The sequence below is a fragment of the Canis lupus genome, chromosome 14 (genome assembly GCF_011100685.1).
Source record: "Canis lupus familiaris isolate Mischka breed German Shepherd chromosome 14, alternate assembly UU_Cfam_GSD_1.0, whole genome shotgun sequence".
In the NCBI taxonomy this organism is placed as follows: Eukaryota; Metazoa; Chordata; class Mammalia; order Carnivora; family Canidae; genus Canis; species Canis lupus.
This window is the reverse complement of record NC_049235.1, coordinates 47,573,989-47,595,691: the sequence shown is the minus strand read 5'-3', so window position 1 is coordinate 47,595,691 and position 21,703 is coordinate 47,573,989. Positions and strand designations below refer to the sequence as shown.

General features: G+C 33.8%; 1 protein-coding gene across 5 annotated transcripts in view; it reads right to left on the bottom strand.

Moving 5' to 3' along the window:
- Positions 1–1,760: 1,760 nt before the first annotated feature.
- Positions 1,761–21,703, bottom strand: part of SEPTIN7 (septin 7) — a 117,975-nt gene continuing 98,032 nt past the window's right edge. For 4 of the 5 annotated variants that reach the window (XM_038557330.1, XM_038557329.1, XM_038557332.1 and 1 more), the window contains 4 exons: positions 18,145–18,270; positions 8,497–8,632; positions 4,301–4,440; positions 2,798–2,837 (listed from right to left, as the gene is read on the bottom strand). In XM_038557330.1, coding sequence (XP_038413258.1) covers positions 2,798–2,837; positions 4,301–4,440; positions 8,497–8,632; positions 18,145–18,270 — 442 coding nt within the window. Of the gene's footprint in view, positions 2,838–4,300; positions 4,441–8,496; positions 8,633–18,144; positions 18,271–21,703 lie in introns of all 5 variants that reach the window. The other variant, XM_038557328.1, reaches the window with a different exon arrangement.

Below are 21,703 nucleotides of genomic sequence, written 5' to 3'. Positions count from 1 at the left end.
GTATCTTCAAGCTTTCAAGAGTATGACCTAAGCTACATAGAAATAAGCCATATGTTCCATCAATTCATCTATCAACTTCCCTGATTAGTTGTGAACTTGATAACGAGACCAGCAGATCTCATTCCACTAGGTGGCAGTAAAGCCCTATTGCTGCGGTGCCCAAACCAGTTACTGGGATTCGTCCTGACAATCCTGCACACTTAGATAGTGGTTACCAAGTTACTTCAATCACTTTATGCTTCTGGACAATGGAGACTGGGCATTGCTTGTTTTGCCATTTACAAACTGGCCTTTCCTTATGCTTTCCTGAATGTTACATGTATTATGAATGATCATATAGCAGTTCTCAGAAATCCATAGGCCATATAGCAAAAGTAGCCCTCAATATGCTTGAAAAGCCAGGAGGAGGAGGAGGAGGGAGGAGGGAGGAGGGAGGAGGAAGAAAGAAGAAGAAGAAAAGAAAGAAGAAGAAAGAAGAAAGAAAAGAAGAAAGAAGAAAGAAGAAGGAGAAGGAGAAGGAGAAAAGAGAAGAGAAAAGAGAAAAGAGAAGAAAAAAGCCTGGAGTCAACAGTCATGAGACCCAGGAAGTTTGCATAGGTCCCCGTCAGATTCAAGTAAAACCTTAGGTATGACATGGATGAGAATCTGTGCAAGTTTTTATTAGGGTAGTAGAATAAAGGTGATTTACAAACTTACCACAATATACAGGATTTTTAAATGGTTAACTATGAGGATCTATTTCTAGGAGTAATACTTCACTAATTAGGTAATCTCTATAAAGTTTTCCATTTTGCATTCTCCATATTCAATTGGTTAACTCCCTAAAACCAAAACTTTCTGGTTACAGGTGTGTTAACCCAACCTCTCTCTTAACATAAGAACCAAAGCAAAACAACAACAACAACAACAACAACAACAACAACAACAACAAAAACACCCTGCATATTTTACCTAGTTATTCTGGAACACCTGCTTCTAGTCTTGGACTAACAGGCAATTTATTTTTAAAAAGCCATTCCTATCATGTTATGTTCTCCATACTATTAGAAGGCATTTTAGGATTAACAAAACTTTTCCAAGACAATTTTTAGTGATGGCCATCAAATAAGAGTAAATGTTTACTATGGTATTACCAAATCATGTTTTTAATGCCTTATGAGATCTACTTTAAATATAGCAACCTGGAGTGAACTTACATATAAAGTCAAGATACTGAACATGAATAATCTAGGTTTTACATTTTAGATCTGTATATCTTTGAAAAGCAATAAGGATCTTTCAAGCATACGAACTTATTTAAATCCTTCAGCCTATGAAGCCAACAAAAATAAGAATTAGCAGTTACTTCCTTCTGCTTGGGATCATTAATTTTAAAAAGTAACAAACATGGTGAAGCTAAGGTAATGAATTGGGTTGCATTAATTACACTTAAAATGCCATAAAGCATTATGTTAAAATGTACATCATTTGACCTAGTGAAATTATACTTCTGTAAGATGATTCAGTTTCCAGGGACTTGAGAGTTTACCTAATATGAATGAGTTGGGATTTTTCTCAGAGGAATAACAAATTAACGAGATAGTACGCGTAGAGATACTGTATATCTCATAAATTAGAAACCAATACATAACCATTTCAAATGAAATAAACATGCAAAAGATGAGTTACAATTGTGGAGGATGCAAATTCATGATAAAAAGTTTCTTCCCATATTCTAGCCTTGTATATTAGCCGTAGAATATTTAAGAGCCCACACTCTATTACATCACAACATTGTTTATTATGTGAATTTTTTACAATACAAACAAAAAAAATACAGAAATGCAATATATGAATACAGCTAAATGCAGAATGGTGACTTTTTTTTCTTTTCAAGAGGCCATGATTCCCATTTCTAGTAAAATAAAGAGACGGCACATAGGTAGAAATAGGTTGGTCGTTAGCTTCACAATTTTGCCTAGAAATGATCTATAAATGCATTTTTCCCCCTGCTACTTACCATAAAGTGTAAAAAGGGAATTAAAGGAAAGTTTCCTTTTTGGTTCCTACCATATGAAAGATGCTATATTCTATTTTAGCAGGGCCAATATATGGAAAATACCTAAATAAAATGTTATTACAAAAATGAAGCAGTAATGAGATTCTGGCTAAAGAGGGCACTAAATGAGAATAACATATATTTAAAGAATCCAAAACAAACAAATAAACAAAAAAAGGTTGTTATAAAAAAGCTCTAGGTGCATTGTAAGCATATAGGATTTTTTTTCCATGTGTATTTTTAAACAATGGAAGTGTCAAAAAATAGGGTCAACTGTGTTAGACTAAATTACATTATTGTATACGCTGCACTGAATGGAACCTTTGTATTATAATTATCATAGAGAAGCATAGTTTGCATCATATTATGGCAATTTATCCTCAATGAAAACCTTCCAGAGTCCTTTTATTTTTGGAATATCCTGTAAACAATCCAACCACCAGAACATGATTGTACAACAGTAAAATGTTTTCTTGCATTAAATTGAAGACATCTGTTTAATAAAAAAAAAAAAAAAAGAAAGAAAGAAAATGTAGGAAAGGTACTTAGAGCTGTTAGTTTCTAAGTACATAACACCCTAGACAATTCAAGGCATCTTAATCTCCATCAAGAACAAAAAAATAATAATAATTTTTGTCATGCTGTTAAATCCATCATTAAGGATAAAACTGGTGCAAATTGGTCAAACGGATCCAACAAACACTGATGTCCAAGCTGGCATATTGGCAACTAATACGTAACTGGTGGTCAATAGAGGATTTAAAAGATCTTCCCTTTCTTCTTGTTCTTTTCCAAGGTTCTAAATAGTTAAAGGAAAATAATCAAAATGAGTAGCCATGTTATAAATATAAACATTACAGACAACATATGATAGCAATGGCTAATCCAACTACAACTATGTTTTAGTTCTTCAAACACTACTATTTTTATTTAAAATATTAAAAGGGGCACCTGAGTGGCTCAGCTGGTTAAAGCGTCAGACTCTTGATTTCGGCTCAGGTCATGCATGATCTCAGGGTCTTGAGATCAAGTCCCCGCATCTGGCTCCGGGCAGGGTGTGGAGCATGGTTAAGATTCTCTTTCTCCTTCTGCCCCCCTCCCCCTCCACCCGACTCTCTTTCTCAAAAATAAATAAATACATACATACATAAAATTTAAAGAAATAAAAAAATTGTATGATTTAGATGAATAATGAGGACAATGCAAATCTGTATTAAGACAATCAAATACTTGACCAAATTTCAGGATAAACTGTAAAAATGACAAAAACCCATTTTTAACATATGAGAACAATTCTTCCCAAATGAAACAGTACAAATTAAAAAAAGATCAACTGACATCAGTATCCTTTTCTTTTACTACCATTTGCATTCTGAATTATGTTTGCTTTAATCAATGCATTTTCCTCTTTGCTGGGGAAAAGTTTAATAGGACGAGTCTTATAGAACAAATATCTGGGCAGCCCCAGGTGGCTCAGCGGTTTGGTGCCGCCTTCGGCCCAGGGCGTGATCCTGGAAATCCAGGATCGAGTTCCATGTCAGGCTCCCTACAGGGAGCCTGCTTCTCCCTCTGCCTGTGTCTGTGCCCCCTCTCTGTGTCTGTCATGAATACATAGATAAAATCTTTTAAAAATATATTAAAAAACAAACAAACAAATATCTAACCCTGGAAATATTTAACAGTGAGGGTAAACTGTAGCATTCTTACAAAGATACAACTTTTCGGTTTTCCATGGGACTAACAAGGAAAAGAACAAAGGCAAGGTACAAATATTATTGACTTTGTGTAAATTAACAAGTAACTGATCAGTTGTATTTGGAATCAGATATCCAAAATTTTATCTTAAGGGTTTTATCCTAAAGAATGAATTCAACATCTAATAATACCCCTAAAATGTATAAAAGATCTTTGTAGCAGTGTTTTCTATGCTTGCCAATGATCAAACACAATTGTTAAGTCCAACAACTGAGGGAAGGAGATAAGCAATTGATTATAGTGAGTCAACTGGGGAGAATGCCATGAAGCTATGAAATTATAATTGTGAAGACTGTTAACTCATGGAAAATGTTAGTAATGAAAAGAAATACTGTTAAAGTAGATAGACTGCATCCATCTATATAAAAATATTCATCCATGAAATTAATTGTGCTTGTGTGATAATGAGTAAAGTTTTCTAAAATGTTAATGTTTTTAAAATAAATAAGACAATAATTCCTTAAAACATTTAATACATACATTTCATAGGAATCTGATATTAATTACCTGGAAGAGTTCTGTTGTTCTAAAATACGTTGTTGGGCTTCCCAGTTTGCTTTCTCATCTTCAAACTGACGACGTTTTTCCTCTAATTCTTTGTGCTGTGCTTCCAAATTCTTTTTCATTTGCTCATGGCGCCTTTGGAGCTAAATCACAGCACAATATATAAAATAAAACCGTTTGAGAAACCAGGAGCAGAAGTTTGTTTCACCCACACATCCTAATGTTAAAAGTATAAGCACTGAGTTCTTGTACCACCTAGAATGCACTGTCTAGGATTTCTCCTCCTCTAGGACTTGCCACCCAAAAGGCCAGTGACCAAGAGAATAATCTTGGGAAATGGGAGGAAAACATGCAATAAGTTTATAGTTGTATTGCACTTTACAATGGACATATCCTATCTTATTTATCATTTCATTTTTCATTACTCATAAGCATGCAGAAACAAGGCAAGGAAGGCATCACTGTCCTCACTGTATAGATACACAGTTTATTACATCACTTGCTCAAGATCATCAGCCAGAAAATTGAAGAACCAGGATTTGAACCAGTCTCCTAATTTCAAGTTTAGAAAGCTAAGACAAGTAGAAAAGAAAGCAGGTAGATAAAGACTTAAAGAGCTCCAAGACCACAGTAAGCTTCCCTGATTTGTATGAAGCAGTGGTTTCTCAAATGCTAAGTCTTCATATAAATCACCAGGAGTGTTTGTTCAAAATATACAGAACCCTGGACCTCATCCAGACATACTGAATTAGAACCTTTGACTGTTAAGACTAGAAATCTGCATTTTCAACAAGCCCCAGTGATTCCAATGCAGGTGTTTTTCCTACATTGAGAATTAATGCTGTAAAGAATGCTGGTTGAGAAGTAGAAACACTCATGCAAAGTAACTGCAGAAACAAAGAGCTTATCTAATGGTTCATTAAATAGTTTCATTTAGGCACTAGTCAATCTGTTTCTAAAGAAAATAATCACACGAGTAAAAAAAAAACCAGATTGAATCTAAATACACTTAATATCTAAAAACTATTCAAAACCTTCAGATTCCCAGGAATAGTGTAATGATCATAATACTGATTCAGTGGGATCCCTGCGTGGCGCAGCGGTTTGGCGCTTGCCTTTGGCCCAGGGCGTGATCCTGGAGACCCAGGATCGAATCCCACCGTCGGGCTCCCGGTGCATGGAGCCTGCTTCTCCCTCTGCCTACGTCTTTGCCTCTCTCTCTCTCTCTCTCTCTGTGTGACTATCATAAATAAATAAAAATTAAAAAAATAATAATAATAATAATACTGATTCAGTGAGTTAACATCTTGAATTTGGATTATAATAAAATTTTGCACATAATTTGTTTTCTCAATTATTTTGTAAACCAAAGAGTGACTTCATATTTATTCCTACTGCAAATATTACATGCAATTCCTACAAAACTAAACCATCTAAGATAAATTTAAGCAAATATGAGTCAAATCTGAGATATCATCTTCCTGACTATAGCAATTAAGTTACAAAAAAAATCAGAAAATAGGAACACAGAAAAATGTGCCTCGTTATTTAAAAAAAATGCAAGGGAATCATAAACATACAATTCATAATAGCTACCTCGGAGAAAGAAAAAGAGAAGTACCATAGGAAAGAGGCACACAGGGGCTTACATAAACTAATGAGGTCTTATTTTTTAAGCTGAGTAGTAAGTTCACAGGTGTTCATCATTCTTCATCTGTATATTTATAATTATCTTTTGTGCTAACTGCATGTAGGTAAAGGTACAAGTCACAAGCTTTCTCAAGGAACCCTTGGGGTTAGACGTCTCCCAAAATTCAGACTTTTTCAGATTTTAGAAAGGCAGCATTACTTAGAAAGGTGTATATACTACATTTACAAAACACCTCCTGGGCTGTCTAGAGTAGCATTGACCTTAGCATCAAACACATCACTACTTTTTACGGCAAATTTTATAAATAGTCATATTAAGTGGAATAAAACTATTAGCTCAATGTCCGGTTTTGCTGTTTTCGAGCTTGTTAGGATTTAGGATTTGAAACTGTGGATACATGATTTTGCACTTGTCCAGTGATTAACAGTGAACTTTAAAAGAGTTAAGTGGATGCAACTTACAACTATATGCAGCACTGACCAAATTAATTTATCCTTCCTCCCATGTAAAAAAAAAAGGGAGATAGACAGTAATATCTACCTCATGAGGTTATAGTGTAGATTTAATGACACAATACATTAAAGATGCTTATTAGTACAATACTGTGCTGCTGGTTATTTAGCAGCTGTGCCCTACCTAAACAACCATTTCTAGAACTAATGAACTTGAGAAAAAACTGTATTAAGCAAGGTTAAATAGGTTTTTTCCCCTATATATTTATATACTTATATGGCGACAGTATTAGGAGAAACTTGGCCAGATCTCTTTAAAGGTTCTTTCAATGCTAAGATTTCATCCTTCAAAGAATAAAGTTCCTCAAAACTCTGTTTTCACCACATTCAGAGAAATCATAAAAACCCTGGAAAGGTTTTTCAGCTACTGTTTCATAATTATTTGTTTATAATATTTACTCTTAAGAACAGGTTATAAAATACATCTAAAGCAAATGCAAATTCAACTACTTTTAGATTTTCAACAAAATCTAAGTGTGGAGGTAATAATACGGGCTCGTTTCTGTTTTTTATTCCCCTTCTGTTACGGATTTTTCGGATTATTTACTAGTTCTTGAAAGAACAGAAACTCAAATAGAGTTAATAATAAAAGGTTGGTAAATAAAAAGACTAAGCTTAATCTCCAAAATGTCATCTTATAACAGATGCTAAAGATGCTATTCCTGGCAGTGCTTTGCAGTCTCAAACTAGAAGGAACTATTCCATATCTCTGCTGAATTAAGCTTATGACAAATGTAATAACAAAGTGGTTGTTTTATTTCTTTTTTAGTAAGAGATCACATGTAATGTCTAATAATTTAAGAGTAATCTAATGTGGAATATAAACATTTCTTCAAAATTACTCAATATTTTACTCTCTTCATGCATGCCATTTAGCGGATTTAGTCAAAGAGGGTTTCAGTCTTTTATGCAGTAATTATAAAAGCAATGAGATTAACCATAGGGTGTAAAGAAAATAAATCTGAATCCCTTTTTAATATATTTAGATACACGTATTAGTGGAGCCTCATATACAGAAGGGTCTCACTGAATTTTAAGGTTGTCATTTTAAAAATATTTCATATTAGTATCTATCAAACCAACTATTACTTGATAGATTCTCATGTTAGGGTTTTCCTCTACCTTTCACTTCTTGAAGGAGGTGTAAGGAAATGTCTTCAAGGTCTTTTTTTTCCGTTTTTTTTTTTTTTTTTTTTTAATTTATCTATTCATTATAGACAGAGAGAGAGAGAGAGAGAGAGAGAGAGAGGCAGGCAGAGACACAGGAGGAGGGAGAAGCAGGCTCCACGCTGGGAGCCCGACACGGGACTCGATCCTGGGACTCCAGGATCGCACCCTGGGCCAAAGGCAGGTGCCAAACTGCTAAGCCACCCAGGGATCCCCTTCAAGGTCTTTTTGATTAATAGAAACTAAATATATACCTCAACATCTACAGGGATTCCAAGGTAGTAGATAAGCTTGCTGGGATGTTTTGTCACTATTCTACCCATTTTCTAACACTGGCAATTACTCTGACACTTTATTACAAATAAGCCCAACTCATTTAGAAGAATATCACATTTCTTCATTTTCTCCCCTTTGGCTGTGTATAATTATCCTGACAAGCCATTAGTTCAGTTAAAGTTCTTTCTTTCATTCTCTCATTCATACGCAAGTAACTCTGGGTTATTATTATTATACTAGTACTAGTTGTTATTCTTCTATTCACTCAAAACTCTGATCTTTACTTTTCTCACATTGAATATATGGAGTAGCTTAGAATTTCATTTCTCACAGTTTGCACATTAAAACTGATAATTCATTATAAGTATTTGGTCTTCCTTCCAAGTAGATATATGTCTAAACATTTACATATTGAAGTATATATGATTATAAAACAAAGCACTTCCTTTTATTTCTCCATTTTACTACATTAGGGTATTATATTAAACTTGAAAAAAAATATGTGTAAAAAGGTTTTTTATCTATACTATTAAAGATATTATTTTAAAATGAAATAACGTGTCTGTAAGATGTGAAAATGGTAGGCTAATTACCTCAGCTTCTGAATCCTTCAGTTTCTGAACTTTTTCTTTGACCTTCATCTCAAACACCTGTTCCATCTCCATCTCCATCTTCTTCATCTTAGCTACATGCTCCCTTCTTTCTTCTTCCATTTGTGCAAGAGGACTCCTGTTGTGAACATTAATAAATAATCATCAATCTAAAAATGAACATATACTACAAAACTCTGAAAAAGTTATAAAAACAAAGATCTATATGTCATTACTAAATTCTTACACCATCTTAAATGACAGAGCACAGAGTTGAAGTTTTATGTAATGCATTAAAAATTCTTTAGAAGCTTCACATTTACAAAATATTTATAATCTAGAATTTCCTTCCATGAAGTTTTGTATTTAAACTTGAATCTCAAAATAAATAAATAAATAAAATAAACTTGAATCTCTAATGAATAATTATTATGAAACTAGATTAAAAAACAGCAGGATGTTTCTCTTATCCTAGTGCCTATCAAATCATTTTTTTTTAATTTTAATTTATTTATGATAGTCACACACAGAGAGAGAGAGGCAGAGACACAGGCAGAGGGAGAAGCAGGCTCCATGCACCGGGAGCCCGACGTGGGACTCGATCCCGGGTCTCCAGGATGGCGCCCTGGCCAAAGGCAGGAGCTAAACCGCTGCGCCACCCAGGGATCCCGTGCCTATCAAATCTAAAGATGACACATAAACTAGAAGGAAAATGAAAAAGGAAACATCCCCAAATTATAGTCACAAAATGGAAAATGAGAAGAAAATTATTTAATTTTATAGTTTAAAATTTTAATGTCAAAAAAGGAACTGAGCTAATGATGTTAATATATGTAGAATATTTTCAGTTCTATAAATTTCTAAGTGTTATAATCTCTTCTATGACAACTACTGACATCACAATTATAAGTTAATTAACACTAATTCAAACTTATTTTAGTAACTGAATTACCATATTGGAAATGACTGCCAGTCAATTTCTAGAACACTTTTCTCTTTTTTTGTTTGTTTTTTTTTTAATTTTAATTTTTATTTATTTATGATAGTCACACAGAGAGAAAGAGAGAGGCAGAGACACAGGCAGAGGGAGAAGCAGGCTCCATGCACCGGGAGCCCGACGTGGGATTCGATCCTGGGTCTCCAGGATCGCGCCCTGGGCCAAAGGCAAGCGCCAAACCACTGCACCACCCAGGGATCCCTAGAACATTTTTCACTTAGGTATGTAGAGTATTTCTAGGGCACTTATGGTAAATTCACTGATCATGAAAATTCATTCCATTTAATTAAAATATTTCACTGTCTTAATTTTTTGTCTTATTTTAAAAAGAAGTTTGGTGATAAAACATATACAAAGATGATACATATGAGAGAGAATTAGAAGCAAAATACCTTGGTAATTATTTTTGAAATGCCAGGAAACAGACGCAACCATAGTTAAATGGAAGTATTTCATTCTACTGACATTAAAGCCCACAGGCTCAAATCTCTGCACAATTCTGATGAAAATTTTCATGTTGGAAAATACTGTAAATGAGTTTTATCTTAAGGCTAGTATTTTTATAGATACAAGTGAATGCAAAATATCAATAACTCACTACAGTCCCAGAGAGGAAAGAAACATGTACTGTGTGACTTTGAGACTCTCTGAAAACTATTTAACACACAGGACAACTTAAGAGAGACAGGCTCTCTTCTTACTTGATAAAACATGTTTACTTGCCTCCACATAACCAGGCTTTTAACCACTGAATTTCACTTTTTAAATTGGTGAATTTTATCTCAGTAAAGCACTTCAAGAAATTAAATCATGGCTTACAAAAACAAGTTCAAGATCAGGCCTTGGATTTCACCTATAACGTTAGGGTTAGTCAGTTTAATCATGATATGACACACTTTGACTATAGCAGTCGTCTTCTTTCTGAAGGAGGCTGAGTACTTTTACAGCAATCTTCTTCCCTCTCAAGGAGGACAAAAGAGTCAGATGGAATATATTCAAAAGAGCAATAGGATAGAACATTGGCTACTGATTTTTCTTAGGAAAAAGGGAGGAGGAAGACATAAAGTACTGCTGTGATCAAGATGTTTTTGCAATAAGTATAAATTCAAATAAAATGTTAACTAAAGGATATTTCTTCACCAAAAGTAAACTTACAAACCTGCAGTATATTTTAACCATCAGAAGTTCTGATACTAAACCAAATATTCACTTAGAACAAAAACCTGCATTCAAAAAGTGAAGTCAATTGAAATAAAATTTTAAGTGTAAATATCATTATTTCATTAAAAGTTAGGGCCCTTCCTGATAATATAGTTCTCATCTCTATGGCAGGTGTTTTTAACATAGGGGCCTCTGATCTCTTTGGGCAGGGTGCCAATGAATCCAGTGAAATGGCAAACCAAATGCGTGTGTCCATGCAAACATTTTTGGTGAGAGGCTCCAAAGCTTTTGTTAGATTTTCAGAGTCTGTAAACCTCACTTCTCCCACCCAAAACATTTTAGATTCTAGAAAAGAAACAATATTTTTTAGTTGACAGTCTTAACTGAATATGTATGTTTAAGCAAGAGAGATTAGCCTACAGTATTGCTGCAATTTGAAAACATACCTTGAAACTATAAATATATTAAATAAATTAGAAACTGAGTGATTTTAAAGTGACATATATATTCTTACTTATAATAACCCAACTATAAAATGCTCAATTTTATCCTTAGAAGGAAGAGGGCAATTCACGTAAATTTAAAGAATTTATCATATAATCTGTACATGAAAAGGCTACCAACTAACCAAAAGCAAACAGCGTCATCTCTGATTTTTTTTTAAAGATTTTATTTATTTATTCATGAGAGACAGAGAGAGAGAGAGAGAGACAGAGAGAGAGACAGAGAGAGAGAGACAGGCAGAGGGAGAAGTAGGCTCCATGCAGGGAGCCCAACGCAGGACTTGATCCCAGGTCCCCAGGATCACACCCTGGGTCGAAGGCGGCGCTAAATCACTGAGCCACCCGGGCTGCCTGTCATCTCTGACTTTTATTTAAATAACTCGAGGAGGAAAATAGAAGATTCCAGACAAACATGCCATGCTTTGAAATTTGCTTTTAAATTCAAAATTTAAATATTAAAAATCTCTACATCCTAAAGCTGCTTATGTCTTTGGAAAAACAAATACCACTTACATGCTTTCAACTGTGTAATGTCTAAAAGAACAAAAGATAGAAACTTAGAACACTTACAGTAAACCACACTAAAAGCAACAAAGGCAAATTCAGAGGTTTCACCATAAGTAAGTACCCTGAAACTTAAGTTCATGACAAAATCTGTTAAAGCTAATTTCTTTCCCAAAATTCTGTTAGTAATTACTATACCAAATCATTATGAAAATAAACATGCTGTGCAATTATGTTCTGACAGTCTGCTTGAATTTCTAGACCTATTTAAATATGTGTACTTTCAAAAAATTTTTGCAATACTTCTATTGAGATACTTTAAAGTTTTCCAGCCTTGTAAAAATACTTGACTTCTGACCAAATGAAATGATATTTAGTGTTATTTAAAAAGTTCATATATATATCTAACATGGATTTTTGAAGCACCTCATCAGTAAAAATGATCTTTCAAATCTCTTTAATTTTTAAATTAGCACCTCATTTCTAGTCATCTTTATTAACGTGATATTTAGAAAACTGTAATACAAAATTGTGCTTACAATGTAGAAAACACAAGAAGGAGGATCACTTTTTCATCACATTAAGAATTTTTTTTCCAAATAAAACCTTTTTTAGATGGCTGGAAAAGCGATTTAAATTATATTATAGCCTAGCTGCTTTTTAATGGAAACTCTTCTTTACATACATAGATATGCTAAAGCTTATACCCTTAAACTTGTCAGAGAAATTTAAAGTAACTTGGCCAAAGAAATGAAAAGGCCTGGTAAAAGATTAAAAAGAAAAAAAATGGTGTAACATAACCTGCATGTCTTGCTACATACACAAAGATTTAATGTAACTCCTTCTAGGGATCTCTTTAAAGGGTTATACCTCCTGAAAGTCACCAGTTGACTCACCCTTTCATGTGACAAACAGCAAAATCACAGCAAGGACCACACAAGCCTGACCAGTAAGGTCTAGTGTGGTTGTGTTACACAACCCACATTTTGAGTATAACAGAAGACCACCACATTTCATTTATATTATTTGTGGTCTTTCCTGAAAAATATATTAAATAAATACATTCATATACTTTTGTTCCAATGGTTAGTAGGCCATTATGTACACAGACATGTAGCAATTTTCATACTAAAATTTTCAAAGGAATTTCATTTAAATTGATTTCAAAGAGCAATAAAAATTTCCAAAAATTTTGGGAAACAATTACGAACACATCATTTTGCCAAGTGGGAGCATTATACTCAAACATAAAACAATACTATCATTATATTTTAGTGAAAGGACAGTTGAATAAACAGTAAAAGATACAACTTGAATAAATGTAATTTTTTTAAAAAAAACTTTAGAAAACTTCAGAAAATTGTCTTTATTTCTCTTCCAATGAAAACTGTCGTGTACAAAAAGAGTTCTAAGATTCAGCCTTTGGAAACTTGTATTTTTAATAATTTCTAGGAGTTTGGTTGTCCATAAAGTTTTCCCAAGCTTACAGATGGAGATGGCTACAGAAAACAGAAAAATAACTATGGGAAATGGGTAACAGGGTATGCCCAACTTGGAACAAGATATCAACAGTCATAACTGGTGCCTATGATAGACAACGGTTCATAAAAGAGTCACTTATCAAGAGTCATCAGTTATTTTAAGTAAAACATACAAAAGAAGACCAAGGAAGGAGGAACTTGAAAAAGCAGATTTATCAAAAATAATAATAATCATAAAATAATGAAAGAAAGAAGTTAACCTTCCCCTTATTGGGGGATCACCTTTCTTAAAGAGATCTGCCATCTGGATGTGGCTAATTCTTCCTTTTCCTTTACTACTCCTTGATGAATTTTCTTTCATCTGGAACTTGACCTCCCTTTCTGTTACTTCCAATTGCCTACAACCTTCCACTCTCCAGTCAGGGGTGAACAAGATACACTCTCCCTGAGGATTTAAAAAGTACTTAAAATAGATGACTTGATATTTTCTTTGCCAGATACAGGCAATACCTGAATAGTTGCTAGGGATAATGCCAATTTTTCCTGACTTTGGCCTTGAAGCAAATTACTATTTCATGAGATAAGCTCCGCTACTTTTCAGATTTTAGCCACATAATCTAAATCTTGGTTTTGTCCCAGCTTTACGGAGATAAAACTGACATGTAATATTGTATAAATTTAAGATGTACAATGTGATGTCTAAATCTGGTTTTAGGTCATTCCAAAACATAATCATTCTAGGGTGACTAATCTAACAGAAAGGCACGTTTTCAGATATACAACCTAAATATTTTTAACCACTGGTCAGTACATTCTACAGTCCATCCAAAACTGCCTCAGAGGGATGGCTGGGTGGCTCAGTGGTTAAGCATCTGCCTTTGGCTCCGGGTGTGATGCTGGTCCCGGAATCGAATCCCACATCAGGCTTCCTGCAAGGAATCTGCTTCTCCCTGTCTATGTATCTCTGCCTCTCTCTCTCTTCTCTCATGAATAAATAAATAAAATCTTAAAAAAAAAAAACTGCCTCAGAAAATTAAATATAAGATTAATTAACCCACTTTACTACCTAATGCTTAATGAAATAGCTTATATTCTAAAACTAAATTGTAATTAGCACTTTGTGGAGTATACACTGCCATATAAAGGTTAATATAACTGTAAATTTTAACAGATTTATATATGTATAAATATTGTATGAAGGCAATGAAAAAAACATAGGTCCAGTAGCAATCAGCAGATAAATGACCTTACTATCAATTTTATTTCTTCCTCATATTGCCTACTACTGATGCTACTAAAATGCTATTTAGAGACAATCCAAAGTGATAAAGTGATAAAATGACCACTTTTCTTAAGAACCAAAGAGATTATCCAGTTCCATGATCTTCAAACTGGGCTCTCTATATGAAGTCTTCCAAGAGTTACTTAAGCCTATGCAGTATTAAGAGAATCAATTCCTAGATCTTCAACTTCCATACGAAGTCTAGCCTAAAATGATCTGCCTGAAAATTTCCAAGTTACAGATAGCTCATCTCTTACTATACAGAAGACCTACTCCCTCTTAACCAGCCCTTATGCGAGGTACACTATGAAACATGCAGGTAACAAGAGAGTAATCTCTTTCAATGATTAATCAAAGTGCTATAACATAATGCCACAGGGTATCTGTATCTCCCAGTATTAAAACATGCTTCTATTAAGAACTAACTGTGATGTTCAGTGTTAGAATTGCAGTATTTGGATCTATGCTGGGATGCTCTGAGTTCAGATACACAGTAGAAGGAGGTGGCTAGAGAAGTGGCAATTTTTGTTTAATGACTTTGCCTCTTCCATTCCAAAGCCTCAACCTCTCCCTGACAATATTATCAAAGGATACAAATGCCATGGAGGGAGGGTCCCTTGAAAGCAATACAACCAGAATATCACTAAGAAGCCTAAATTCACATTTGCTTATTACATCACATAATCGCCATTCTTTTCAGTTACTCATGGATGAGTCCTTAGCTTATAGCACTTTAACATCAGCTAGAACACCAGAAGTTGTTGATACTGATTTAAACAACAAAAAATTCTGCTGGAATGCTTTCTGAAATTGCTAACATTTTCAAGATAATATAAGATACAACCAATGGATTAAACTTCCAAGTGACTTTTTTGATTCAGCATATTATTCAATAAAGTAGTAAAAGTCTAATGTAATAAATCCCATCAATATTCGAATCATGCCATTCTCCGTTTGGTTCAATCTTTAAAGCTATTTTTCTACTTACTCTTAACATAAAATAATATACTACCTCCAGGGGAAAATTTGCTTTTTAGCAGTACAAACGTTTTTATCATTTTCATAGACAAAGTCTGGACATGAGTCATCTCATTATGAAACATATTTTCAGTAGTATTCTACTTTTTATGTTTTTACCTGGGTTTAGAGTTCAACTCAAGTAATCCACACTAAAATTCTATTTATACAAAAGAATTTTTAACATTGTAAGATTTACTATTTTTCTCTGGATTGCCTTACCAGAATCCAACAACAGAAATATTGCAATAGCACTATTTTAAAAGCCTTATATTTGAAATATGGGAACAAATCTTTACTTCTAGGACATGAACAAATGTGTAGAAGGAAAAATTCAAACGTTAACTGTATACATTTAATGAATAATAGGTAAGGCAGTACATTTCCTTTTCACATATAAAATTATGGCTTTAATTACTCATGTTTTTCTTTTAAACAGTTAAAAAAGTCCATAAGCTAGTGAAAGGCATTTAAAATGGATTAGGACTTTATGAACAGTATTTACTATGATGGATCCTTATGTTTTTGTGCTAAATAAAGTTCTCTGATAAAAAATGTTTGCTAAAAATAAAGCTTTTTCCTCACTAAAGCTTACCTCAAATAGAATCTTGTACTTTAAATATAAACATTGTTAAGTACTAACCAAATCAATTTTTTAAAAAGCAGTAATCAATTCCTAGAAGTCAGGGTTTTGCAAAGCATACACTTGACTAATGACTTGTACCAGAACCACACAGGGCACTTATTAAAATTACAAACTCTGAAAAAAAAAATTACAAACTCTGAGGTCTATATCCCACATCAACTAAGAATATCTTGTCAATGATTAAACCTAGAAATTTACCTTTTTAACAATCACTGTCGAGATCCTTGAAACCAGAAAACTTAGGAACTGATCAGCAAAGTTCCTCAAATGTAATAAGCATGTTAGTAGCATAAGAAGAAATTCAAAGTAACATAAGAAATCTAATTCAAAGGGTTATGACCCCAACATCATTAGAAAAATATAGAAGATAAACACAGAGTTAGACCTAAGATCAGTTTTAAGAGAGAACTGCTTGTGACTGCCAGTGACTGTTAATCCTCTTTGCTTTCTTCTGGAATTTAGGGCCACTGTGGAGACATAACTAAAAAGGAAAAAAGGAACACTCTTCCATTATAAGGAATGTTGACCACTGTAAAATACAGTACTGTACTGCTACTTTGCAAACTTGCCTTTTTCATTATTTGTACAGATGATCCTTCAGGATTATTCTCTAATAGTAGATAACATCTGGCTACAAATATACTCACGTTGTTAACATGGTTTTCATAATACTTATGATCTTCAACAGTCCCAAATAAGGGAAAATGGGGCACATAAACTGTTACCAAGAATTATACCAGCTAACTCACAGGCCTCTTCACACATCTTCCTACTCCATCATAAACAACCACAGGTTGAGATACGAAGTAGCTTAGTAGTGCGAAGCTACACACTTGTCATTCACACTACTCTAAAAAACCGAGAGAAAAAAAATTCAAACTCAATCTAATTTACTCCCTGGAAATACAAAATAGGAATGAAGGTGGTAACTAAATTAATTAATTTTTTTTTTTTTTAAAAAGAAGGTAACCAAGACTACATTTCCCTAAATATTCATTTTGCTTGGTCCTGTACCTTGTTTTTATACAATGTTAGGGAAAACTCTGCTACCAAAATGGTTTATTTAAAACAGACATAATAAAAGGTAGAAGCTTTGTATTTAGTCTCCTTAAAGACACTGTATGATGTTTTCTTAAAAGTAAAATGGGTTAAGAGATCTTGGTAGTAACTGTTTTTTAAAGAGAAGACCTCTTTAAAATACATAATTGCAGTTACATGTACCCCTATTAGTTTATACCAGAATTATTTACAATAGCCAAGATATGGAAGCAGCCGAAGTGTCCATCCATAGATGAATGGATAAACAAGATATGCATGCGCATGTGTGTGTACAATGGAATACTATTCACCCATAAAAAGAATGAAATTTTGCCATTTGCAACAATACACATGGAGCTAGAGAGTATAACGCTAAGTGAAATAAGTTAGAGAAAAACAAGTACTATATGATGTCAGTTATATGTGGAATTCAAGAAACAAGTGAGCAAAGGGAAAAAGAGAAAGAGATTGAGAGAGAGACAAACTAAGAAACTCTTAATTATAGAGAATAAATTGATGGGTTACCAGAGGGGAAGTGAGTGGGGGGACGGGTGAAATAAGTGATGGGGATTAAAGAGCGCACTTGTCATGATAAGCACCGGGTGATGTATGTTATTGCTGAACCACTATATCGTACACCTGACAAAAATATAACACTGTATGTTAACTAATTAGAAATAAAATAAAACTCTTAAAAAATGTATTTGTAGGAGTCATGTCTAACTGGGGATCTATTAAATGTGTGGTATATGGACTATAAATATGATGGCAAATGACCAGAAGAGAATGAATGCATGGCTCTTTCACTTAAGGAACAAGGTAATAAAACACTTCCTGTGACAAACAGTAAAATATAAAACTGCCAAAACAAAGCTTAACAATAATAAATTTCTGCTATTGTACATAAAGAATATTATCTCAATTTTCTATTGAGTAGCCAAGAAGAATTTGATGAAGATGAAACAGTATGACTATTTACTACATAAATGATACCTTTTCTGGAGAAAACAATGTATACTTACTTGGTAAGCTGCCCTTTGTTCTTGTTATTATCAACTCCATTATAAGTCACAGCTGCCAGTTTTCTGCTTCGGTAGTTCTCATAGTGTACATTATTAGTGACATCTTTCAAGTCCTGCATGTGTGTTCTGTCATAAATAAATAACATAACAATAGTTTGTTTCCATGAAGAAAAGTTTGATGGAAATTCAAAATTTTACCAAAACAAAATTTCTAGACTTAAAACAGGCAAAAGACTATTCTTAAGGAAGAGAATTCCTCTGTCTTCATTTACACTCAAGGCAGAACAATGAGAAACATGTTGTTACATGTTAAACTTGAAACCAACGGATATTTAGGTTCCAAATGAGAGTTTAAGAGCTCTAAATTTCCTCAAAGCAGTTACTAAAGGATGACATTTCCTCAGAAGAATATTTACCTCTAGTATATATTTTATTTTACTACAGAAAGGAGATTAGCTCTTGATGAAACTCATAAAACTAAAAAAACCTGGGGCACCTGGGTAGCTCATTCAGTTAATCATCTGCCTTCTGTTCCAATTGTGATCCTGGTGGGGTCGAGCCCCACACTGGGCTCCCCACTCAGTGAGGAATCTGCTTCTCCCTTTGCCCTTCAACAGGCTCATGCTCTCTCTCTCCCAAGTAAATAAAATCTTAAAAAAAAAAAAAAAAAAAGCTAAAAGAAACTGATTTTGTTTTAGTAATATTAGTATTTGAGTTTTTACTAAGGTAATACATACGAATACTTTAGATCACATATCAAGTTGGATTCAAACAGGAAAATAATTTAGAGTCAATCTCTGTTTTATCAAACTGTTCAGTGAATGTGGTATTTTTGGTTAAATGAATTTTGTTCATAGCATTTATATACATATATATATATGTCAATACATATATGAAATAAACTATACATGAGACAATTTCATCATTACTTAATGATTCCAGAAGCAAAAGACATTATGAGCTGTTCTATGACGTCTTTTACCAAATCAGGGAAAGGACACACCTGGTGTGGAAGTACTTCATATCATCTGATTCTTCCTTTTCTCATATCATCCATACCTGCCTCTGCCATCCTCCACCTCTCTTACAGGGAAACAAACATAAAACTGTACTGTTTTTTGTTTCTCAGTGTGGAGCCCAACTCAGAGCTTGAACCCACAACCCTGAGATCAAGACCTGACCTGAGATCGAGCTGGACACTTAACGGAGCCACCCAGGCAACCCAAGGTGTATTGTGTTTTTACTCTTCCTGATATCCAGAAAATGTTTACTATTACTTTCCCTTTGTGAACAGACTGTGATTTTCAATTACTCGGATTTATCTCCTACTAACAACATTTCTATATAGTTCTCTGACAGTCTGTTTACTCATCCTAAGGAGTACTTCTAAATCTGGGTTTTCTACAAGTCTCATGTTCCTTTACAGTCATCCTTGATGAACCAATCCTCTTCATAGCCACTACTTTCTACTTCAGTCAAGTCAGGCAGGTCTTTATTCCTAGCATATCCCCTGGTTAAGATCGAATAGCTCATGCTAATTTGTCACTGACTCTTCAAACTTAAGAGTCTGTTTTGAAAGCTTTCTTTCCAGCCTTGAAATCAAGTCACCCTATCCCATGACAATTTTCTCCTGGGTTGTCATTCATTTATTGGTATCAGTATGTGTTATATTATGGGTAACATATAACCTCTTCAATTTTACTATAAGCTCTCCTTTATAAGAAACATTTTTGCCATCACTTCTTGTACTCTTGATACAGATAGCACATAATAGGCCCCTTTAAAAAAATCAGAAGTATTAAAGCTGAGATAAGGTATACACTTGATTTTCTGGAATAAATTACTGTTGCCAGATTACCAGTTTCTCTAAGTACAGAATAAAAAGAAATAACTGTGCCAATATAAAATGTTTTATAATTTTACATATAGATTATTTCATCACTGAACTGCTGAAAAATCACTACAGAACCTGAGGTATAGTACTTAATAGTTGAAATACAAGATGCATGAAATAAAAAATAAGACAGACTTTCTCATTGTTTAAGCAATTTTTGTTAATGCCATCTAACATTTTTGACAAGGAATATGTTTCCCTTTCACTAAAATAACCTTTACAATTACCTACTTCTGATCCCCACCCCACCCCAGGATATAAAAGTCTCTATTTCCACTTATTTAAACATATTCACTTTTTTTTTTTTTTTTTTTAAGATTCAACTCAGTCCTCCACTCTTAAAATCAATAATTAGTGGTAGAGTTTTCTCCAGTCTCAGGAAATTATTCATCTTTTCCATTTCTCCCTGCTGATATTAGAGCCCTCTCTTCTATTCTTTTGTTTTCTTTCTCTATTTGATTTCTGCACTGTCCATCATCACACCTTTAAAATGCTATATATCAAGTTTTCTTCATTTCCATTGTCTCCCTTGGTTTGTCTCCAACAGCCAGTTCTTTTAATGAACAAAATGACACTTCTTTGAACTTGGGTCTTTCATAGAAGTAACCAATATTCCTAACATTAGTCTGCAAGATTTCAATTACTTGGAATGTATAGATGTCTATAATACTGGTGTTGCTATTTTCTTCCTGTAAGTATTTATTAAATATCTACTAAGTGCCTTTAAAGATATGAGCTAGATTAAATATATATCTTCCTTACTTCTACTCCAAACTCACAAGGAAAAGTAATAAAATATTCTTAACCTTTTCTTTTTCTTTTTCTTTTTTTTTTTTTTTTAAGATTTTACTTATTTATCTGAGGGGGGATGGCTTATGGGGGGGGGAGAGGGAGAAGCAGGTGCCCCACTAAGCAGAGGCCCAACATGGGGCTTGATCTAGGGATCATGACCTGAAGCCAACCAACTGAGCCAGCCAGGCGCCCCAAGCTTTTCATTTTTAAGCTATAATACTCTTTAAAGATGTTTTACACACTTAAATGTAAAAATTGTAAATGAAAAACTGAGTTAAGAAGCAAAGTAAAACCATCTAGCATAAGTGAACATTCATGCTTTAGGAAAGAAAAACAAAAAACAAATGCGTTGCAGCAAACTGAACAACTAAATTTTTCCTTAAGTAAAATCACATAACCATCTACCTCAAGGAGCTGAAACCAAGGTCTTTATCATACTCACTGATGAAAATATTAAACAGGACCACTCCTAATCTCACAAACATCAGTGAATAACTATATTTATCCTAATCTACATTAAAATATGTACTTCTACAAATCCTTTCTTATCTGGCCAACTCCATGAAATATACCACTTACTATGAATTCCTTTAATACATCTAGGTATTCATTTTATGGCACATCTGCTTTATATTGTATAACTTCAGAATTTTTATATTTTCATATATATATGACTCTCTTATAGATTTCCTATGTTCAATCTTCCTGCAGGAATGGTCCATTTGCTTTGTAATCCTTTTATACTACTGAGTCCCACTCACCAGCTGCCAGGCTATGCACCTCCAAATGTTCAAAGTCTAGTTTACCGTTCAGTATTTTAGCTATGCAGGCAATTACTGACAGCATATTTTAAAAATACACACGACAAAGTTA